At 40.6% G+C, this 18,314-nt stretch overlaps 1 protein-coding gene across 1 annotated transcript in view; it reads left to right on the forward strand.

The window, feature by feature from the left end:
- Positions 1–4,650: 4,650 nt before the first annotated feature.
- The window catches only part of rps6ka3b (ribosomal protein S6 kinase, polypeptide 3b), a 22,352-nt gene continuing 8,688 nt past the window's right edge, over positions 4,651–18,314 (forward strand). Inside the window, exons 1-15 of the mRNA XM_008396887.2 lie at positions 4,651–4,857; positions 10,644–10,760; positions 10,841–10,922; positions 11,949–12,029; positions 12,113–12,192; positions 12,761–12,867; positions 13,434–13,471; positions 13,561–13,703; positions 14,401–14,471; positions 14,830–14,918; positions 16,020–16,084; positions 16,163–16,265; positions 16,338–16,447; positions 17,546–17,671; positions 17,826–17,915. Of these exons, the coding sequence (XP_008395109.2) occupies positions 4,666–4,857; positions 10,644–10,760; positions 10,841–10,922; positions 11,949–12,029; positions 12,113–12,192; positions 12,761–12,867; positions 13,434–13,471; positions 13,561–13,703; positions 14,401–14,471; positions 14,830–14,918; positions 16,020–16,084; positions 16,163–16,265; positions 16,338–16,447; positions 17,546–17,671; positions 17,826–17,915 (1,494 nt within the window). The 5' untranslated portion in view covers positions 4,651–4,665. The remainder of the gene's footprint in view (positions 4,858–10,643; positions 10,761–10,840; positions 10,923–11,948; positions 12,030–12,112; positions 12,193–12,760; positions 12,868–13,433; positions 13,472–13,560; positions 13,704–14,400; positions 14,472–14,829; positions 14,919–16,019; positions 16,085–16,162; positions 16,266–16,337; positions 16,448–17,545; positions 17,672–17,825; positions 17,916–18,314) is intronic.

Raw genomic sequence — 18,314 nt, forward strand, 5'->3', positions numbered from 1 at the left:
TTATATCCAATCAATTGTGAAAATAATCAATAGAATAATCAATTACTGAAGTAATCGTTAGCTGGAGACCAAACTACAGCTGGACAATAATGGAAATGTATTTTGTAGTTACTAAGATGTTTTAGCCAAAGAGTTTACAGAAAAATCTAAAATGATTAGATGAACACTGCAAAAACACAAAATCTTACCAAGTGTTTTTGTCTAGTTTCTAGTGCAAATATCTTAGTTTACTTAAAATAACACAAAACTAACTTACAAGTAACTTTTCAGCAAAATATAGGAGGTTATTTCAAGACAATAATTCCTTAATACTGATTCTAAAAAGTAAAACAGATTATTTAAATTATAGTAAGATATTCTTCACATTTTAAAGGAAATAATCTGCCAGTGGAACTAAACATTTTTCTTAAATATTAATTAAAAGAGATTTCCATATCTTGCTGAAATGTAACTGAAAGTTGGTTTTATCTTTTGTGCTCTGAGAAATTTGGACTAAAATCAAAAAAATTATTTGGCAACATTTCTGTTTTTACAGTGTTCATCAAATGATTTCAGCTTCTTTGAAGCTTTTTTTTTTTTTAAATTTTCACAGAATTTCTGGCTAATTTTGTTTCCTCTGAAACAAAATGATTTGTAACTAGAAAAGTTGTAAGTTTGTTTTGTTTTTATTTTAAACGTACTGAATTATTTGCTGTGGACTAAAAATACTTCTACAAGTACAACTAGTTTAAATCTTGAGTAAAGTTTATTGCATTTGTTTTGTGTACTAAAATAGAAATATTTGGAAACATGCTCCTGTAGGTGACGCTCTTCTTCTTCTTGTTCTTGTTCTTCTTCTTCTTCTTCTTCCTGTTCTTCTTCTTGTTCTTCTTGTTCTTCTTGTTCTTCTTCTTCTTCCTCCTCCAACTAGCAGCTCAGATATTTAGCTCTCATTTTGGAGCAGATGATTTTATTAAGTTCAGTGTTCCCCTGCTTTGACTCACCGCTGTGTGTGTGTGTGTGTGTGTGTGTGTGTGTGTGTGTGTGTGTGTGTGTGTGTGTGTGTGTGTTATCTGAACCCACGTCCTGACACATCCTGAGCGTTTGTGTGTCTGTCAGTGCGGTGACCATCCGGCCCGTTAATTTGATTGCGTAACGGGCTTAGAGGGCGCAGATTGTCTGGAATGGAATCCATGATCGCTGCTGCCATGGAGAAGCTGCACACAACACACGCACACACACACACACACACACACACACACACACACACACACACACACACACACACATCGACGTTTGCTTGATGCTTTGACCTGCTGACAGTCAAACTGTGAACAACAGTGGAAAAAAACCTTTGGAGTCGAAGCTTCAGCAGCGTAAACAGAGAGTTGGAGGATAAACATCATCATCCTCGTCCTCTTCATCGTCGGTGTGTTTGGGATTATTGCTCGAGTCGCGGCCGCGTCTATTTTTATTACCGGAGTTAATAAGGATGTGAATGTGGTGTCGGCTTCCTGTCCTCTTGTCCTGCCAGCTGAATGAAGTTCAAACTTCTCCAGATCCGACGTTCATTTACGTTTTTATGTTTTTATTTGAGGCCCCCGATTAGATGAACCGTTTTCACTTCCGATACCGATATCTGGTTCCGATACGGCGATATGGACTTAAAGTTTTATCATGATATTCTCTGCTAATGTTTGCAAAGCGATAAGTGAGGTTAATAACTATTATTTCAAAAGTCTAATCGATCAATTATTGTGACATTTAATCAGATAAAAAATGGCATATTCAGGTTTTTCAATACATTTAGAAAATGCAAATAAAAAATAACAATAAAAAGAAAATTAACATTATTGCTTAAATTGGAATAAAATAAAAATTAATGAATCAGTGAAGCTATAAAAACACTTGAGGAGTTTTGACTAAAACGTTTTTACAGAAAGAGAATTTTTTTTAATCTTAAATGCAAAACGTATTTTGTACAGTTTTGCTTAATTACTGCCCTGAATGTGTTTTCTTCAGCAAATGGCCTTTAGACTCTAGTTAACAATTAATCGATTACTAAATTAGTTGACGATTATTTAATCAATAATGATTAATTCGATTAATCGTTTCAGCTCTCCTTTCTTAAAGTAGCTGTATGGCGGTGAATGCATTGCTCATCAATAAAATAGAAAATATAAGGTAAAATAGTAAAAATACCGTCGGACAGTAAAACTTTTTTGAGTGAGCACAGTGGCAGCTTTTGATATGGGCGTTTGCCCAGGGCGACATCAGAAAGGGGCGGGGCACCCAAGAACTGGAAAATAAAATATTTTACAAACGTTAAAGTAATTTACAAAATAAGCTCCACGATAATTTTTATTTTTTTCTAGATTATTAATTTAGCTTAATTTATAAAGGATGTTTGTAAATCCTGACAGTTTTATAAACTTAATTTTTACAATAAATGATCAGACTTTATTACAGATTTTATACAATCGGAGGAAACAAAGAAACAGGAAGACGGCGCTCCGGCGTTATTTAACTGGTTGGTTGCATAACAGGTTTTAGAGAACCAGCAGGTGTTTACACTCCCAGTTTCCCTCCCAGTCCGCGGTCTGGGTCCCACTGGTTCCAGTGGAAACCAGTTCACAGGCAGCCGAGGCGACAACAGGTGGAGGTAATCTAAGAAATGTCAGCAGCATTGTGTACATTGTGTTTGGGAGGAGAGACGGGCATTGGCAGGTGGAGGATTTCCTGCCTGCGGGGTCAAAGGTCGCGGCGGTGGGGGCTGCATTGTGATTCTGCTGCAGAGGATCAGCTGGGAGTTTTAAACATGTTTGAGTTTCTGGGTTTGCGTCAGCGTTTGCTACATCAGCTGGATTTATTCATCTGCTTCACCAGACCTGGAAAAATAAAATATTTAATATTTATTTTAGTTTATGAACTTATTAAACATTTAATGTGCTTTTTTTTTATCAAGTGTGCATCTGAAAAACCAGATTTTATTAAAATTCTCTGGTTTTTCTGATAAGAAACCAAAAGTATCTGCAGTTTTTGTTTATATTTTAGGAGTTTTTCCTGAATAATTAATGAGTTTCACAGCAGTGAAACACTATTTGTAAAATTTTAAAATCTTTATATAAGATCCCTAACATGAGATTTAATGTTTTATATTTTCCCCTTTAGTGAATCTTTCACCTCTTTTCCCACCAGATGTTTCCTTTCATTAACAGCTGCATATTATTTAATATAACATGAAATTTGTTCACTTGATTTTCAAAAATACAAAAGTTTTGAAGATGGATGTTAATAAATATTTGATAGATTCTGTTTTTAGCCATTTTATTCATGATTTTTGGTCATTTTCCCCCTAGATATTTAAAAGATGTTCCATTGTCCAACTTGCATCATTATCAGTATATTACATTAATGTTGTCAAAACAATATCATCGTTTACCACAATAATTAATGGTCCAGTAAATTGTTATCATTACAGGAATACTGTCAGATTGTTCAGTTTCACCTGAAATTAAGAAATATATGTTTAAAAAAGACGGGAAAATGATCCTAAACCAGTTTAAATGAACTTTACCAGTTTACCAACTGGAACGGTTGAATAATCAGCCAGAATTACTGTTGTTGAAAGCTAGAAGTCGTGGGTTAGTTTGTGGTTTTGAACCGGTGCGGAGCGGAAAAACAGAACCATAAATCCAACTACAGGCACATAAATCTTATTTTTAGAAAATATAGTCAAGATGGATTTATTTTTACTTGAATAATGAGTAAAAATGAATCGTAAAAGCCTCAGATTAGTGTGAAATTTCTGCTCAGGATGAATGAATGCAGCCTGAAGGAGCTCCAGTCCGTTTGCCTAGTCAAAGCCCGGTTCGTTTGGGGAAGTGATCTGCCTACAAACGTCTGTCTGGGTTTGGTTGAAGTGAACTCTGGTTTGGTCTGAATTCATATGTGAACGGCAAGCAGATTGGAGATCGCTCCAGAAGCAGGAAGTGGACTGCAGTGCAGGGCATTCTGGGTAAATTCAACCAAAACAAACGCACTAGCCTAGCGCTAGCTTTAGAAATGTGTTTCTGTCGTTAGTCAATGTTTTAGTTTCCATCTGGTGAAGAAGTAAGTTGCTCTTAGTGTCTTCAGAGGTTTCTGTGTCGTTTCCTTCAGTGGTTCTTGGTGCAGCGCCCCCACAGGCCAGGAGGGGAACAGGTTGGTTTGACTCAGAGCAGCTGCAGGTGGAGCAGATGATGGAGTTTTAGTCTCCAATCAAATCAGTTTTATGTGACAATCAGGTGTGAAAACATGAAAACCAAACCAGATGTTTTTCTCCTTAATGCATTTATCTTGATTCTTTTTAGGAACTCGGCTGATATCAGTATTTGGTTCATTCTGTGAATTAAAAGAAGCTTTAGAGATCAAACAGTCGGCTTCTTTGTTTTTTAAATGTAAATAAGGGATAGAAACTTCCTTCTAAGCACAGCTAGCCACCTTCCCATGTCGGGGTATTTGCGGTGCGGATGGGGAATTTGCAGTGGGAGTTGTGCTCCTCGTGGTGTTTGGTGATTGGTCAGCGGCTGCGGGGATCTCCAGGACATCTGCTGGAAACTCTGGGTGGAAGGTTACAGCTGCAGTCCTGAGCACAGGCAGGGACCTCGCTCTGCTCAGAGGGGGATCCCGCCGCGCTGACGCACCATGACCGGCTGCTCCGCCTGCGCCGCCACCGCCGCCGCCGGCCTGGTCAGGGCGCTGAGGCGCCGCCTGAAGTCCCTCCGGCGGCTCCTGCTCTCCTCCGGGTCGGACGGCGGCGCCGGCTGCTGGGAGAAACCCGGGCTGGAGAAGCTGAGAGCTTTAGAGTGTTGTGGACCAGAATCTCTGAGTGAGGCTGTGAGTAATCCTGAGATTTAACGCTAACAGATGTTTGTTTTTATACGATTCTCAGAAAACGGTGGAATGGTTTCAGCTGCAGAAACAAAAACTTTTAGTGCAAATATCTCAGCACAAGACAAAACTAACTTTTCAGCAAGACGTATAGGAGCTTGTTTCAAGTCAATAATCCCTTAATATTGATGAAACATTTCTCGTTTATCAGTGAAATAATCTGCCAGAAGTTTTTAAACTTTATTCAGGAATTATTGACTCAATCAGCTTCCCAGAGGAAAACCACCCAGATAAAGATATTTAATCTAATACATTTTATCAACTCAGTTCATAAACAGATTTATCTTCACTAATATTCTCTTGGAAAGTCAGATTATTTCTGTTGTTTGGCTTCGTATGTGCAGAATAAACCTTTGCCTGTAATAAAAGGTGGATAATCTGACTGCAAACACGGTGAGTAAAGGGATAATTAATAATCTTCTTACCCGACAGAACGAAGCAGCTCTTTCCTTAACCTCTAGTTTTTGTTGTATTCTTTACGTTTTAAATAGCATTTAGTGTAATTTTTTTTTCCAGGTTTGTTTCAGAAACGTCGTAATCTGTTTGCTCAGAGGATAAAAACCGGCTGGCGGTTTGAGTTGATTTAATATTGCTGCTGCGTGATGTCTCCACTGGGAGGTTTGCTCAGCTGATTGAATTTGCTCACATGGCCTTTTAATTATAATTATATTGTCTCACAGATGTGAAGCCTGTTGCTGAGGCCAACCTGTCAGAAATTATCACCTGAGTCACAGAATGAAGGAAATATGGATTTTAACTTTCAGCTAAAGATTAAAACTGTCAGATGTGGGAAAATTGAATATATTTAAAACCATGTTGGATTTTTAGGTTGGAGTTGGTTGCAAAACTCAATGAAATTTAGTCGTTCAGTTGAATTTTCTGACTGAAATTCAAACAAAAAATTCTTCCAAACTGTCATATTTCCTTGTAATCCTTCATTTTGTTCTGCATCAGCAGTTTCTGAGGCTTTAATTTGAGTTTTTCTTGGGCTTCTGCAGCTTTTTCTCTGGTTTCCAGTGCAGGTCTGGGCAGAGGAATGTTTCTGTTTTGGTTGTGAAGGAACATCTTTCTCACATATGAATCATTCAGGCATAAAAAGGCTCGTAAACTCGAGGGTTGGTCCGGCTGGATGTTTAGGCTCTTAGTTTCTGTGAGTTAGTCACAAAAACATCATTTCTTTACAGGGTTTGTGGATTAAAATGTTGTAGTTTTATTATCCTGAGCTGTTTTTGATTATTTTGCTTGTTTAGGCTTAATTTATCCCAGTTTGCTAATCTGTCTTACCTGGTTTGTTTTTTTATTTTTGCTCCAACAGTCTTTATATCAAACAAACCTGATTTTAGTTTATTTAGCTTAACTGAGCTTATCTTGTTTTAAGCTTTGGCTGTAAAATATTATTGATATTTCTTAATATAACCTGTTTTACTTTAGTTTTTTGTCTTATATTTTTGTATCTTTAATAATTTATCTTTATTTTTGGTCATCTTAGTTTGTCTTGCATTTAATTTGCTGTATATTTTTATATTCTGTTAATTTTGTAGTTTTATCTTTTTGCGTCTGGAGTTAACATCATTACATCATATTATCTAATTAGCTTGGCTAATCTTTAGCTCAACTTGCCTTATTTTCGCCTGTTTTGTATCTTTTATATCTAGGTTCATTTTTGAATCTTTTCTTGGTTAATCTTTGTGTTATTTAGCTTATTTTTTTTATCTTAGCTGGTTAAATTAGGGCTTTCAGTTGTTTATTTTTATTTTCTGTCCCAGTCCTGCTTCATCTCACTGATTTCCTGCTGATTTATGAGAAATTTGACGTTGTCAGGTTTTTATTAACACCTCATGATTGAGTCACTAGTAGAGAAACTTTTCTAGTTATTTAACCAACAAAAAACTTTTCCATAATTGTGACTCAGGATCCACCAGTCAGCAGAGGAGCTGAAAAAATGGAGAAAATTAACTGCTTCTGTGCCTGTTTTCAGTTCTGATTGCTTAATTTCTATCATTTAGCACCATAAATTTGCAGGTTAGATTCCCGTGTGGGCGGACGCAGGTGAGCCGTACCTGAGTTTGCTGTTTTGTGCGGTTTCTGCAGAAACAGGTGCAGGACTTTCAGTTTTTATTCCTGTAATCAGGAGGTGCTACATGAGCATCCTGTCACTTCGGCTCTGATCCTCCATCTGCGATCTGACTCACACACACACACACACACACACACACACACACACACACACACACACACACACACACACACACACACACACACAGACTCACAAAGCCATGATTTCAAATGTCAACATTCAGAAACCTGTCAGCCCTCCAAGCGCAGACAAACTGTCCGGAGTCTGTTTTTATCAGCTGCTGTGGCGTTCAGGTGCGCCGTCGGTTCAGTCAGAGCTGCGATGCTTTTGAAGCTAATTACATGTTTAGCTGCATAATCGTCTTATGGAAACTGGAGCTGCTTTTGTCTGCGATGTCATGATTTTGGATGGAAAATGTATCATGAAATATAATGGAGAATAACATGAAATAGCATCAGTTTAGATTAGAACTGAAACGATTAATCTTTACTAATCGGTTATTGAAATAATCATAAACTGATTTAGAAATCGATTAATTGTTGGATTTTCAAACTAAAATCTGCCATCTGCTGAAATAACAACACATTCAGAGAATTAAGCCAAAACTGTACAGAAAATAGAAACATTTTGGTTTTAAGATAAATAAAAAAACCTTTAATCTGTAAATCTGTTCAACCCAGAACTCCTCAAACTGCAGTTTTAGCTTCACCTGGTTCAATTTCTTTTAAAATAATTCCTATATTTAGTTAATTAGTTAATCCAAAATATTGTTGATATTGATATATTGACGCTTGACTGTTGATGTTCAGTCAAACACAAAGCTTTGACATGTTAGAAGTATTTTTAGCTGTAGATGCTACAAATGATCAATAGATCACTAAAAGGAATGCTGTTTTGACACAATTTAGGCCATAAAATGTTCATTTTATGTTTAAAAAAGGAATTAAATTATTGATATGTATTTTTCAATGTATAAAATAAGCTTAATTGGTTGCATGAAAAATCTCCACAATATTCTAATTTCTTTTATCCGATTGTCAGAATAGTTGATAGATTGATCTAAATGAAGCTCTTCAGAGGGCAACTACTAAAGGGAATCCATTTCACATGTTTTATTCCTCCATTTTGGTTTTTGTTGTCTGGAAACTGAGCCATTTCAAAAACCTCATGATTGTTGAGTCACAGACCGTTACCAAGCAACCCCAGCAGAGTCCTGCCTGTTACCAAGCAACCCCAGCAGATTTCTAGCACGTTTGGTCAGTTTGTTTTACCGCTGTGTGGTCTGCACAATGGCTGCTGGAAAAGACAAGAGTTTTGTTGTTGGCTTTCCATCCAGAAACCACTGGCTGCTTTTCTGTTGGCTGTGCAGGAGGCTCCACTTCTGCTTTTCAAAGGTGAATGGTTGTGTAATTGTGCATCTGTTTGCAGCCATTTTCTCATGGAGTTGAGTTGGGGGCGTGGCTTAAAGCAGCTTATTTGGATTTAAAGTGACAGAGCTCATTCTTAAAATAGACTGAAGTCTCACTATCAAAGAATGATTTTATGCAAAAAGTGTGTTGAACATGATTTGTATAGGCCATAGACGCATCCTAGCCTGTTCAAGGAAGCATTATCGGTCACTTTTAACAGTGGATTTGAGTTTTAATCTATTTAACCAGAGAAACTGGTGATTTCTGCTGCCCAGCTTCCCGTTGGGGAACAAAAACCGCTAATGAAGAGACGGAGAGGTGCAAACAGGAAAGGAGAGGTGAGAACAGTTCAAGTAAAGATAGAAGAAGTGAGACAGAGCGTGGAGAGAGAGGGAGGCGTTGTCTCAGGGAGAGAGAGAAGCAGCGCCGGCTCCGTCCTGCCGCCTCGCAGTCGATGCTCGGAGCATGTTGGCGCCACAGAAGCTGAGATGTTTTCGGGACTACAGGACCCAGAATCCTCTGGGGCAGCCGGCAGGTCGCCCACCTGGGAGCTGCAGGTATGCAGATGAAGGGGATGCCGGTTGTATTTACCTGTTTGGTTGGTGAGCTCAGGATCCTCAGCAGGAGGTGTTTCTGGACTGCAGCCGGTTTCAGGGCGTCTCCATGACAACCGGGATTTCCTGCTGTTTGGATGATGAACAGGCGGGAAACCTGTGACTCATGAAACGGAGGTGGAAACATCTGATCGCTCCTGGATGTTTCTGCAGCTCCGGGTGAAACCCTGCTGGGAAAAACGAGTTTAGAAATCGATCAGTAATGGCTCAGCGGCTCAATCACCTTTTATTGATCGGTCACAACCTGCTCTGACCTTGTTGTCTAAGTGTTGCATGCAGATTTCAACACATCGGAACCAGGCTAAGTGAAACCGGGCCGATATTAATCAATGTTTATTTCCATCTTGTTGCTGTTTTTGTCTGGTCATGTGACAGTTATGCAGTGTTGGATTGTGGGTAGTTTAACTGAGGTAGAGAAGCAACATGAACTGTGTTGTGTTGTCATTTTTTATAGTGTCAAAATGTTATGAATCAAATTAAGACCAAAACGATTAATCGTGACTAATTGACTATTGAAATAATCGACATAAACATTAAATAAAAAGCTGCAAGCAACCTAAGCAGAAAATAAAATGGATCATGATGTCAGAACAACATTTATTTTAATTTATCATGCAATCAGGCTGTTCTGACATTTATACTGATATTTAAAGTAGAAAATCTGCATATATATATTAGTTTGGGTCTAAATTTTAACATCTGTGCATCCGGCTGATGTTGTGTACAGTGAAATCGTTGCACATAAATTTTAATGTGAAGCACTCAGCAGGCAGGACGAGGAAACGCAAAAGGCATCGATGGGAATCCATCAACCTGAACTGAAACAACAGGATCCTCTTTTGTTTACTTCAAATTTCAATCTGGAAATGGAGAAGAAACGTATAAAACAAGTTTAATTGGAAAAGTTCTGGTCCGGATGAGGAAATAGTTTGTCTGCTGGTTGAACACATTCACATTTTAAGTGAAAATAAACTTTATTATTGTCTAGATTGAGCTGATTTAAACTGAATCAGTTTAAAAATAAACACATCAGGATGACTTTGGTGGAAAATAAGGAAATAATTTACATAATAATCATTTATTCCATGCAGGCGGAGCAGCAGCCAGTAAAATGATTTCACTCTAATTCAGTTTCCTGGCTTTGGGGGATTTTCTTCACACCTACACATTTTACCAAGGAGGCTGTAGAAATAGAGTTGGGGGGAAAAAGCAATTTTTAATATGCTAAAAATGGAGGAAATGAGGGGAAAATGGAAAAATGAAGGAAAGAAGTGGAGGAGTTGGTGAAAGTTTAAGAAAAGAAAGAAGAGATGCTTATTGTGGTGATTTTCTGTTTCTACCAAATGAAAACATGATAGTTGAGATTAGAATATGACATCAGACCAATTAAAATATTTTAATCCATATATCTGCTTAAAGGTTCTTGTTTTCAAAATGTGCATTTATTCTAATTTACTGAATGTGAGCGTGGTAGAAAGAACTGAGGGAGGAAATGAGAGATGGGAGGAAGTGAAGAATCATTTTCCAGGAATGGAAAATTAATTTTTAAAAACACTCTTCCTCCATCTTCTGCTGAGCGAAGCTTTAAAATTAAAGTTCAACATGATGATGATGATGGTGTTTGTGCTGCAGGATGACGTTCCCATCAAAGAGATCAGCATCACCCACCATGTGAAGGAGGGGTCGGAGAAGGCCGACCCGCGGCAGTTTGAGCTCCGGAAAGTTCTGGGTCAGGGTTCGTTTGGGAAGGTGAGCCGGTTCCGGTACCAGGCAGCGGCAGAGTCTCCCATGTTTTCGTCTTTCTGAATGAACCCGCCTCCGGTCTGCAGGTGTTTCTGGTGAGGAAGGTCACAGGACCGGATGCAGGTCAGCTCTACGCCATGAAGGTCCTGAAGAAAGCCACGCTGAAAGGTAAACACACCTGGATGAGCCTCTTTGGTTTGGGTTCAGTCCAGCGATCTCCGTCCTGCTGCTTCCTGATCACAGGAACCAGAACGGTGCATATTTGCAGAAAATGGTGTAGTAAGTCCGCCGGGCCAGTCGGTGGCGCTGCAGCACAGTGAGAGAACACAGAACTGCAGCGTTGCCAGATTGGGCGCATGAGGGCCATTAGAGATAGAAAGAGAAAGCTAATATTTTTTTAGATTAATCTCAGAAATTTTCTATAAGACAAAAATTTCTGATCTCCAAAAGTCACAAAATTTCTAGAGAAAAAAAAACTCATAAATTCTGAGATTAATCAGAAATGTTCTAGAAAAATTGGACATTTCTGAGTTTAACAAGTTCAACATTTCTTGAAAAACTCAGATATTTTAAGATTAAGAAGCTTTTTAGAAAACACACGGAGACTTCTGAATTTTGAAAGTTTAAATTTTTCTTAGTTTCAAAAGGAAAAGAAATTGAGTTTTGAAACTCAGCTCAGAAACACAGAAGGTCGCTCCAAACCAGGAAGTAGACCTCAGCGCAGGGAATTCTGGGTAGAAGGAACCAAAACCAGTGTGCTAGCCAGATGTTGGACACTATATCACACAAAATCGCTCTAAACTGTGTTTGAGTTTAAAGTTTTGGTTTCATGCGTTATAAATATCGTCTGCAATCCGTATTAATATGGATTACAGACGTGCAGAGTCACGGTGAGTCTGTTTTATTGAAGCTACTTTAGTTTCTCTGTGTGAAATCGTGTTTCTTCTTCTGTGGATTCTCGGACGTCATCTCCCAAAATGGAATTTCACACTTTCTCATGAGACGGACGAAAAAAGCAGGAGAGAGAAATAAACCCCAGAACAGAGGCTGATCTCCAACCAAACACCATCTGCTGCTGCGTCCCGATTCATCTTCATCGCCCTGCTTCCTCTTCCTCTCCGGAGCCCAATCAAGCGGCGCTGCTGCACCTTTCTTTGGCTGCCGGGTTAATCTGGAGGTTTCTGTGTTTTCCAGTTCGCGACCGGGTCAGAACCAAGATGGAGAGGGACATCCTGGTGGAGGTCAACCACCCCTTCATCGTCAAGCTGCATTACGGTGAGTCGGCCAATCGGAGAGCTCCGTGACTCGCAGATCGGCCAATCAGAGGGCAGTTTGGGTCTCATCCGTGTTGTCTGCAGCGTTTCAGACGGAGGGGAAGCTTTACCTCATCCTGGACTTCCTGAGAGGAGGAGACCTGTTCACCCGCCTGTCCAAGGAGGTAAACGCTCGGCATGGCTAAAACTAAGTACACCCTCAGCGGGGAGACGCTGTCAGATAAACTAAGTACACCCTCAGCAGGGAGACGCTGCCAGATAAACTAAGCACACCCTCAGCAGGGAGACGCTGCCAGATAAAACTAAGTACACCCTCAGCAGGGAGACGCTGCCAGATAAACTAAGTACACCCCATGATCCAGCAGCTTGTAGAGCTGGTGTTTAAAAAATGAGATCTGATCCAGTCTTCAGCTTCAGTTCATTAAGTTCTGCACGGTGCTCCGAAGGTCTGGACTTTGACTAGACCAGGGGTCTGCAACCATTTTCACAGCCAAATGAAAATCATTTAGAGCTGCAAATGTTTTATAATTTTAGATAAACATCCATCAGAAATTTGTTGCCATTTTATTCCTATTTTTTGTTTGCTAATTGCTGCTGGCTAGTTTGAAGGAGCTGAGTGGGGGAGGAGCTGCGTCGGCTCGGGTGTTTTTCAGGTTTTCAATGTTTCCTCAGAGGAGAACGAAGTTTCTCCAGGATCTGACCTCTGACCTCTGAGCCGTTTCTCCGCTGCAGGTCATGTTCACCGAGGAGGACGTGAAGTTCTACCTGGCGGAGCTCGCTCTGGCGCTCGACCACCTTCACGGCCTCGGCATCATTTACAGAGACCTGAAGCCTGAAAAGTGGGCACGCGCACACACACACACACACACACACACACACTCACACTCACACGGACACACACACACTCACACCTGCACTCAACTCACTCAGAAGCTGTGCTGGTTTTTACAGATTTTTGATTAAAATTTTAACTGCAGGATCTGTAATTAATTCATTAATCACATTTTAATACCATATATTGACAAAATAAGTATAAACTTTTAGGTTGCTAACATTATTAATTTAATAAGTAGATTATTAAATTTAGTAATAAATTGTTTAACAGCTAAATCCTTAGAAATTGTTAGCAATTTAATATTATTGATAATACAGTTTTATGTTTTCTAAATGCAATAATTTAGCTATTTTTGTTTAATTTGTAAAGTTAATTATCCTCTGAGAATGTGATGTTTTACTGTGTTATTTGAAAATGGTCTATATGTTATATATATATATATATATAAACGCGACATTTTCTAGACGACAGTTAATCATCTAGTAAAGTTTATTATCACAGGCCTTGTTGTGTCTTTTCATTCAGTTTATTATGTAACCCTGGTTTTATAAAGCGTCTCTGTGTTTCCAGCATCCTGCTGGACGAGGCCGGACACATCAAGCTGACAGGTTGGTGCCTCTCTTCTCGCTCCATCTCGTTCCCCTGCTGCTCATTTCAGCTGCTGCCGAACTTCTCCTGACGTTTCCTCTCGCCTCAGACTTCGGCCTGAGCAAAGAGTCGATAGACCACGAGAACAAGGCCTACTCCTTCTGCGGGACGGTGGAGTACATGGCGCCCGAGGTGGTGAACCGGCGGGGGCACACGCACAGCGCCGACTGGTGGTCATACGGCGTACTGATGGTGAGGCGAGGCGGAGAAATAAAACTGTAAAGATGTTGGACATCCAGTTTAGAGCTAAATCTAAGTCAGCTTTACAGTTTAACAGCTTTTAAACTCCAATCTGACTGATAATCTTTTATTAATTTGGAACATAAATGAAAGTTCAAGAGAACAAAAACCACAGCAGATTCTGCCTCAATTTTTATTTAACCGCATTAAACAATCGGGATGTTATGATGGATTTCTAAGCAATTTGAAGTTCATAACAGAGAGAAATGTTGTTTCACACAGATCTTCCATTTCCCAGCCAACAGGTCAAAGGTTAGAGTCAAATTGGTGATGAAGGGTCAAACTCTTTCAAGGGAGGATATAAGTTGAAGTTAGCGGTTTAGCATTAGCCTCCACTGATCTGCATTGTGTTTGTTCTGCGTCAGATCGATGTTTATCTGATGTAGAGACGAACTGTGATGCTAAAGCGCAGAGAAGAATCTGATAACGACTCAAACCGCAACTTCCTGTCGGATACTCTTTGGTGCTTTTCCTCACTTTCAGTCTAAATCGGCAGAAAATTAAATTAAAGCCACTTTTAAAGAAAGTGCAGGAGCTTGGAAGCCATTTTTAGTGGAAGACGTGGGAGGATAACGAGTTTATCAGAGTTTATAAACACTGTGAAACGCATCAGATCTGACCAGGCTGCTGCTTTTGTTCTTTTTCTCAGTTTGAGATGCTGACGGGAACGCTGCCGTTCCAAGGCAAAGACCGGAAGGAGACGATGACAATGATCCTCAAGTAAGACACTTTATCCAGCCGCCGCGCTCCGATCCCACCGGCTCTGATTTCAGCGCAGAGACGGGGAGCAGGGCGGGAACTGGAGCTTTCTGACAGCAAAGCCTGAAAAGTGGAAATGAAAGAGCGAATGTGATCATGTGGAGCGTGTGAGAACGTCTTCGGAGAGGAAACGTTAACCTCCGCTGCTTCCTCCGGCTCCCTTTCACTGTCGTCTGCAGGAAAGCGCTGAGGCGGCGCTGCAGACTGCTGACGCTGCTTCCTGCGCAGCAGATTATCGTCGCGCTCTGGACACACAATACGGACGTCCAGTTCTGTGGCTCACGCTGCTCTGTTTGTCCCGCTTCTGTTTCCTCTGCAGAGCCAAGCTGGGAATGCCGCAGTTCCTGAGCTCGGAAGCTCAGAGTCTCCTCAGGAACCTGTTCAAACGCAACCCAGCCAACAGACTGGGTAAGATGTTCAAGCTTTCATCATGCTGAGGGGAGCAGAATGTCAGCTACAGACCTGCAGCTTTGAGGTTTTAACAGGGATTTACCATCACATTTATGGCAGAAACTGCCTTCAACACCATTTAATAAACAGAAAAGCTGTTAGCTAGTTATCATGAGTCTGAGCCCATTGATGTTTTAACACAACGCCAAGGTGGAAAGACGACAGCAATGACCTTAGAGAAGCTACTGACATCATCAGACAAATGACCAAAAACAGAACTTTATTTATCCAAAAGGAAATTAAATGTCGTCAGAACTCAGAACATCCAACATCTGACTGAAGACTGACAACATGCTGCCACCACGACACCTCAGATGGAGGTTAAAGGTCACGACAGGACACTGTTTGGACGGGTGGAAGGAGAAAGTTTGGTTTGCAGAATGGCAACATTGTCCTCGTAGAGCTGGTCGGCACAGTGGTGGAGGTGTGGTGATACGGGATTGTTTTGACCCCAAAAGGCCGGGTCACCTTCCAGTCATTCAGTTGTACATTAACTTTGACCCCAAACCAGCTGCAGATCAAAAACAGCAATGAATAAAAGTTCAAACATCAGAACCATGAAAACGACTGAGTGAAATTTTCAATCACGGCTCTTTCATCTGGATTCATCTGGTTAGTTTTAGTTTAAATAATTTGAAAAAATGAGTAATAAAGCAGCAACTGTGTTTCTGTTAACCGTGTAGTTAATTTGACATTCAGAAGATAAATTTGCTTAATGGAAACTAAAAAAGATTTTTCAAGACGTTTTGACGCTAGGATGAGATGTTTAAAATTGGATTTATTTCACAAAAGTGCCATGGAAACACTTTTTTACATCACGAGTCACATGATCAACAACCGGGTGTTTCCACTGGCAGAAACCACGAAGAAGAAGTTGACAGGAAGTGACTAGATGATGATTTTTAATGATTTGTAGCTGGAACAAACTAATTTTAATCACCTTTCTTGAATTTAAATAATGGTGAAATTGTGTTTTTTCGCCAAAGTTTTTCGCACATTTGCGATGGAGTTTATGATGCTTGGCGTTGCTATGGAAACCGAGGGTTTGTTTGCTTCCAGGCGCCGGGCCGGACGGCGTGGAGGAAATCAAGAGGCATTCGTTCTTCAGCCGGATCGACTGGAACGTCAGTTTCTGCAGAAACCAGAGATCCTGTTGTTGTTTCTGTTCCTCCGGTTGAAGTTTCCGTTTCTCCTTCCCATAGAAACTTTTCCGCAGAGAAATTTCTCCCCCGTTCAAACCGGCCGTCGGTCGACCCGACGACACTTTCTACTTTGATCCCGAGTTCACGGCGAAAACGCCCAGAGGTACGCTCTCGCTCTCGCTCGCCCCCCCCCCCYCCCGTCTGTCGTTCCCACGGTAACGGCTCGTCTCCTCAGACYCSCCSSGCGYCCCSCCCMSCGCCAACGCCCATCAGCTCTTCAGAGGCTTCAGCTTCGTGGCCATAACGGAGGAGGAGCCGACGCCGATGCCTAATACCATCGTGCAGGTGAGCAAACACTCTGCCGCTCCGAGGTAATCAGACCGTCTGGGTCAGACCTCAGCGGACGACGCAGGAAGAAAAGATTAAAGTCGAGGCAAAAGCACAACGAATGTTTCTGCTTTCCTCGAAGACGATTTAATCTTTCTGGGTAGGAAACGTTCGGCTGAACAGAACCGAGCAGAACTGCAGCAGCTTTCAGACCCGAGGCAGAGAGAACTTTTAAGAGCATCAACGGAAGAACAAAGGATAAAAGCTAAAGATGTTGAAGGCAAAGCTAATATTCAACAGCTCATCAGAAGCTGCTGAAGGTTAACAGAATTTATTGTTTATTGTTAAAGTGGAAATAAATTTTGATTCATTATGTTTGAAACCTCAAAAACATTTTTTTATATTTTTCTCTACAAGAGGATCAATAAATATGAATACTTTTGCAATCATTTTGATAAAATGCTGTTACTACATAATATTTTTTTGTCACGTTTTGACGTTGATCACACTGTTTGCTAACTGGGCTTTTATCATGACACATTTCTAATAAGTATTTTTATTTATTTTGTTACAATAAATTCCTATAATGACATTTAAAACCCTCTAACCTCTCTTCATAACTGGGTTTCATTATTTTCTCCGCTGTTTATTTAAATAACTTTGTGTGCAGCTTCTTTATGTGACTGGAGTCATAAGGAGGATTTTACAAACGGGAATGTTTTTCAAGGTCATTTGTGTTTGTGGGGCTGTAATTGCTGTGACACACAGTTACAGTCGTGTAGCTACATAAAAACAACGTAATGAATAGTTTTTATGGTCACTTTTATTATTACCACAATGGCACCACAAAGTGATAAAACTTAACTCCACATCGTTTAGTGCTGCTGCTGACGCTCAGGTTTGTTCTTCAGTTGACAGTGAAAAGATGTAAATGATTCCTGTGGGATAAAATAAACTGTTTTGTTTTTCCAAATCCATTTTTCTTTAATAACTTTTTTATTTAGTTTAAACATTCATGGCAGCGTTTCACAGATTGTCTTGGTGAAAGAGCAACATGTAATCTAATCTTCCTCCCGTCTGAAACTCGGACTGATTTTGTTCCTGTTTTTCTCGCAGCAGCTCCACAGAAGCACGTCTCAGTACTCGGACACCTACGAGGTCAAAGAGGACATCGGCGTCGGCTCCTACTCCATCTGCAAGCGCTGCATCAACAAAGTCACCGGCATGGAGTACGCCGTGAAGGTAACCGATGAAAACATCCTGCTGTTCGTCTGGGCTTCAGTGGAAACGGGTCCGGAAGGAAAACTGGGTTTCTTGTTTTTTTCCAGTTTTCTGGTGGATCTTGGCCTTATTTTTACAAATTTAACTTTAAATTAAACAGCTGACTTTGTTCCAGATCATCAACAAGACCAAGAAGGATCCAACAGAGGAAGTGGAAATCCTGCTGAGATACGGACAGCATCCGAACATCATCACCCTGAAGGACGTGAGTCGGATGGATGGATGATGGGTGGATGGATGGATGGATGGATGATGGGTGGGTGAATGGATGATGGGTGGATGGATGGATGATGGGTGGATGGATGATGGGTGGGTGGATGGATGGATGATGGACGGATGGATGGATGGATGGATGATGGACGGATGGATGGATGGATGGATGATGGACGGATGGATGGATGGATGGATGGATGGATGGATGGATGGATGGATGGGTGGATGGATGGATGATGGGTGGGTGGATGGATGGATGGATGGATGGATGATGGGTGGGTGAATGGATGATGGGTGGATGGATGGATGATGGGTGGATGGATGATGGGTGGGTGGATGGATGATGGGTGGATGGATGGATGGATGGACGGATGGATGGATGGATGATGGA

This window comes from Poecilia reticulata, linkage group LG20 (assembly GCF_000633615.1).
Source record: "Poecilia reticulata strain Guanapo linkage group LG20, Guppy_female_1.0+MT, whole genome shotgun sequence".
In the NCBI taxonomy this organism is placed as follows: Eukaryota; Metazoa; Chordata; class Actinopteri; order Cyprinodontiformes; family Poeciliidae; genus Poecilia; species Poecilia reticulata.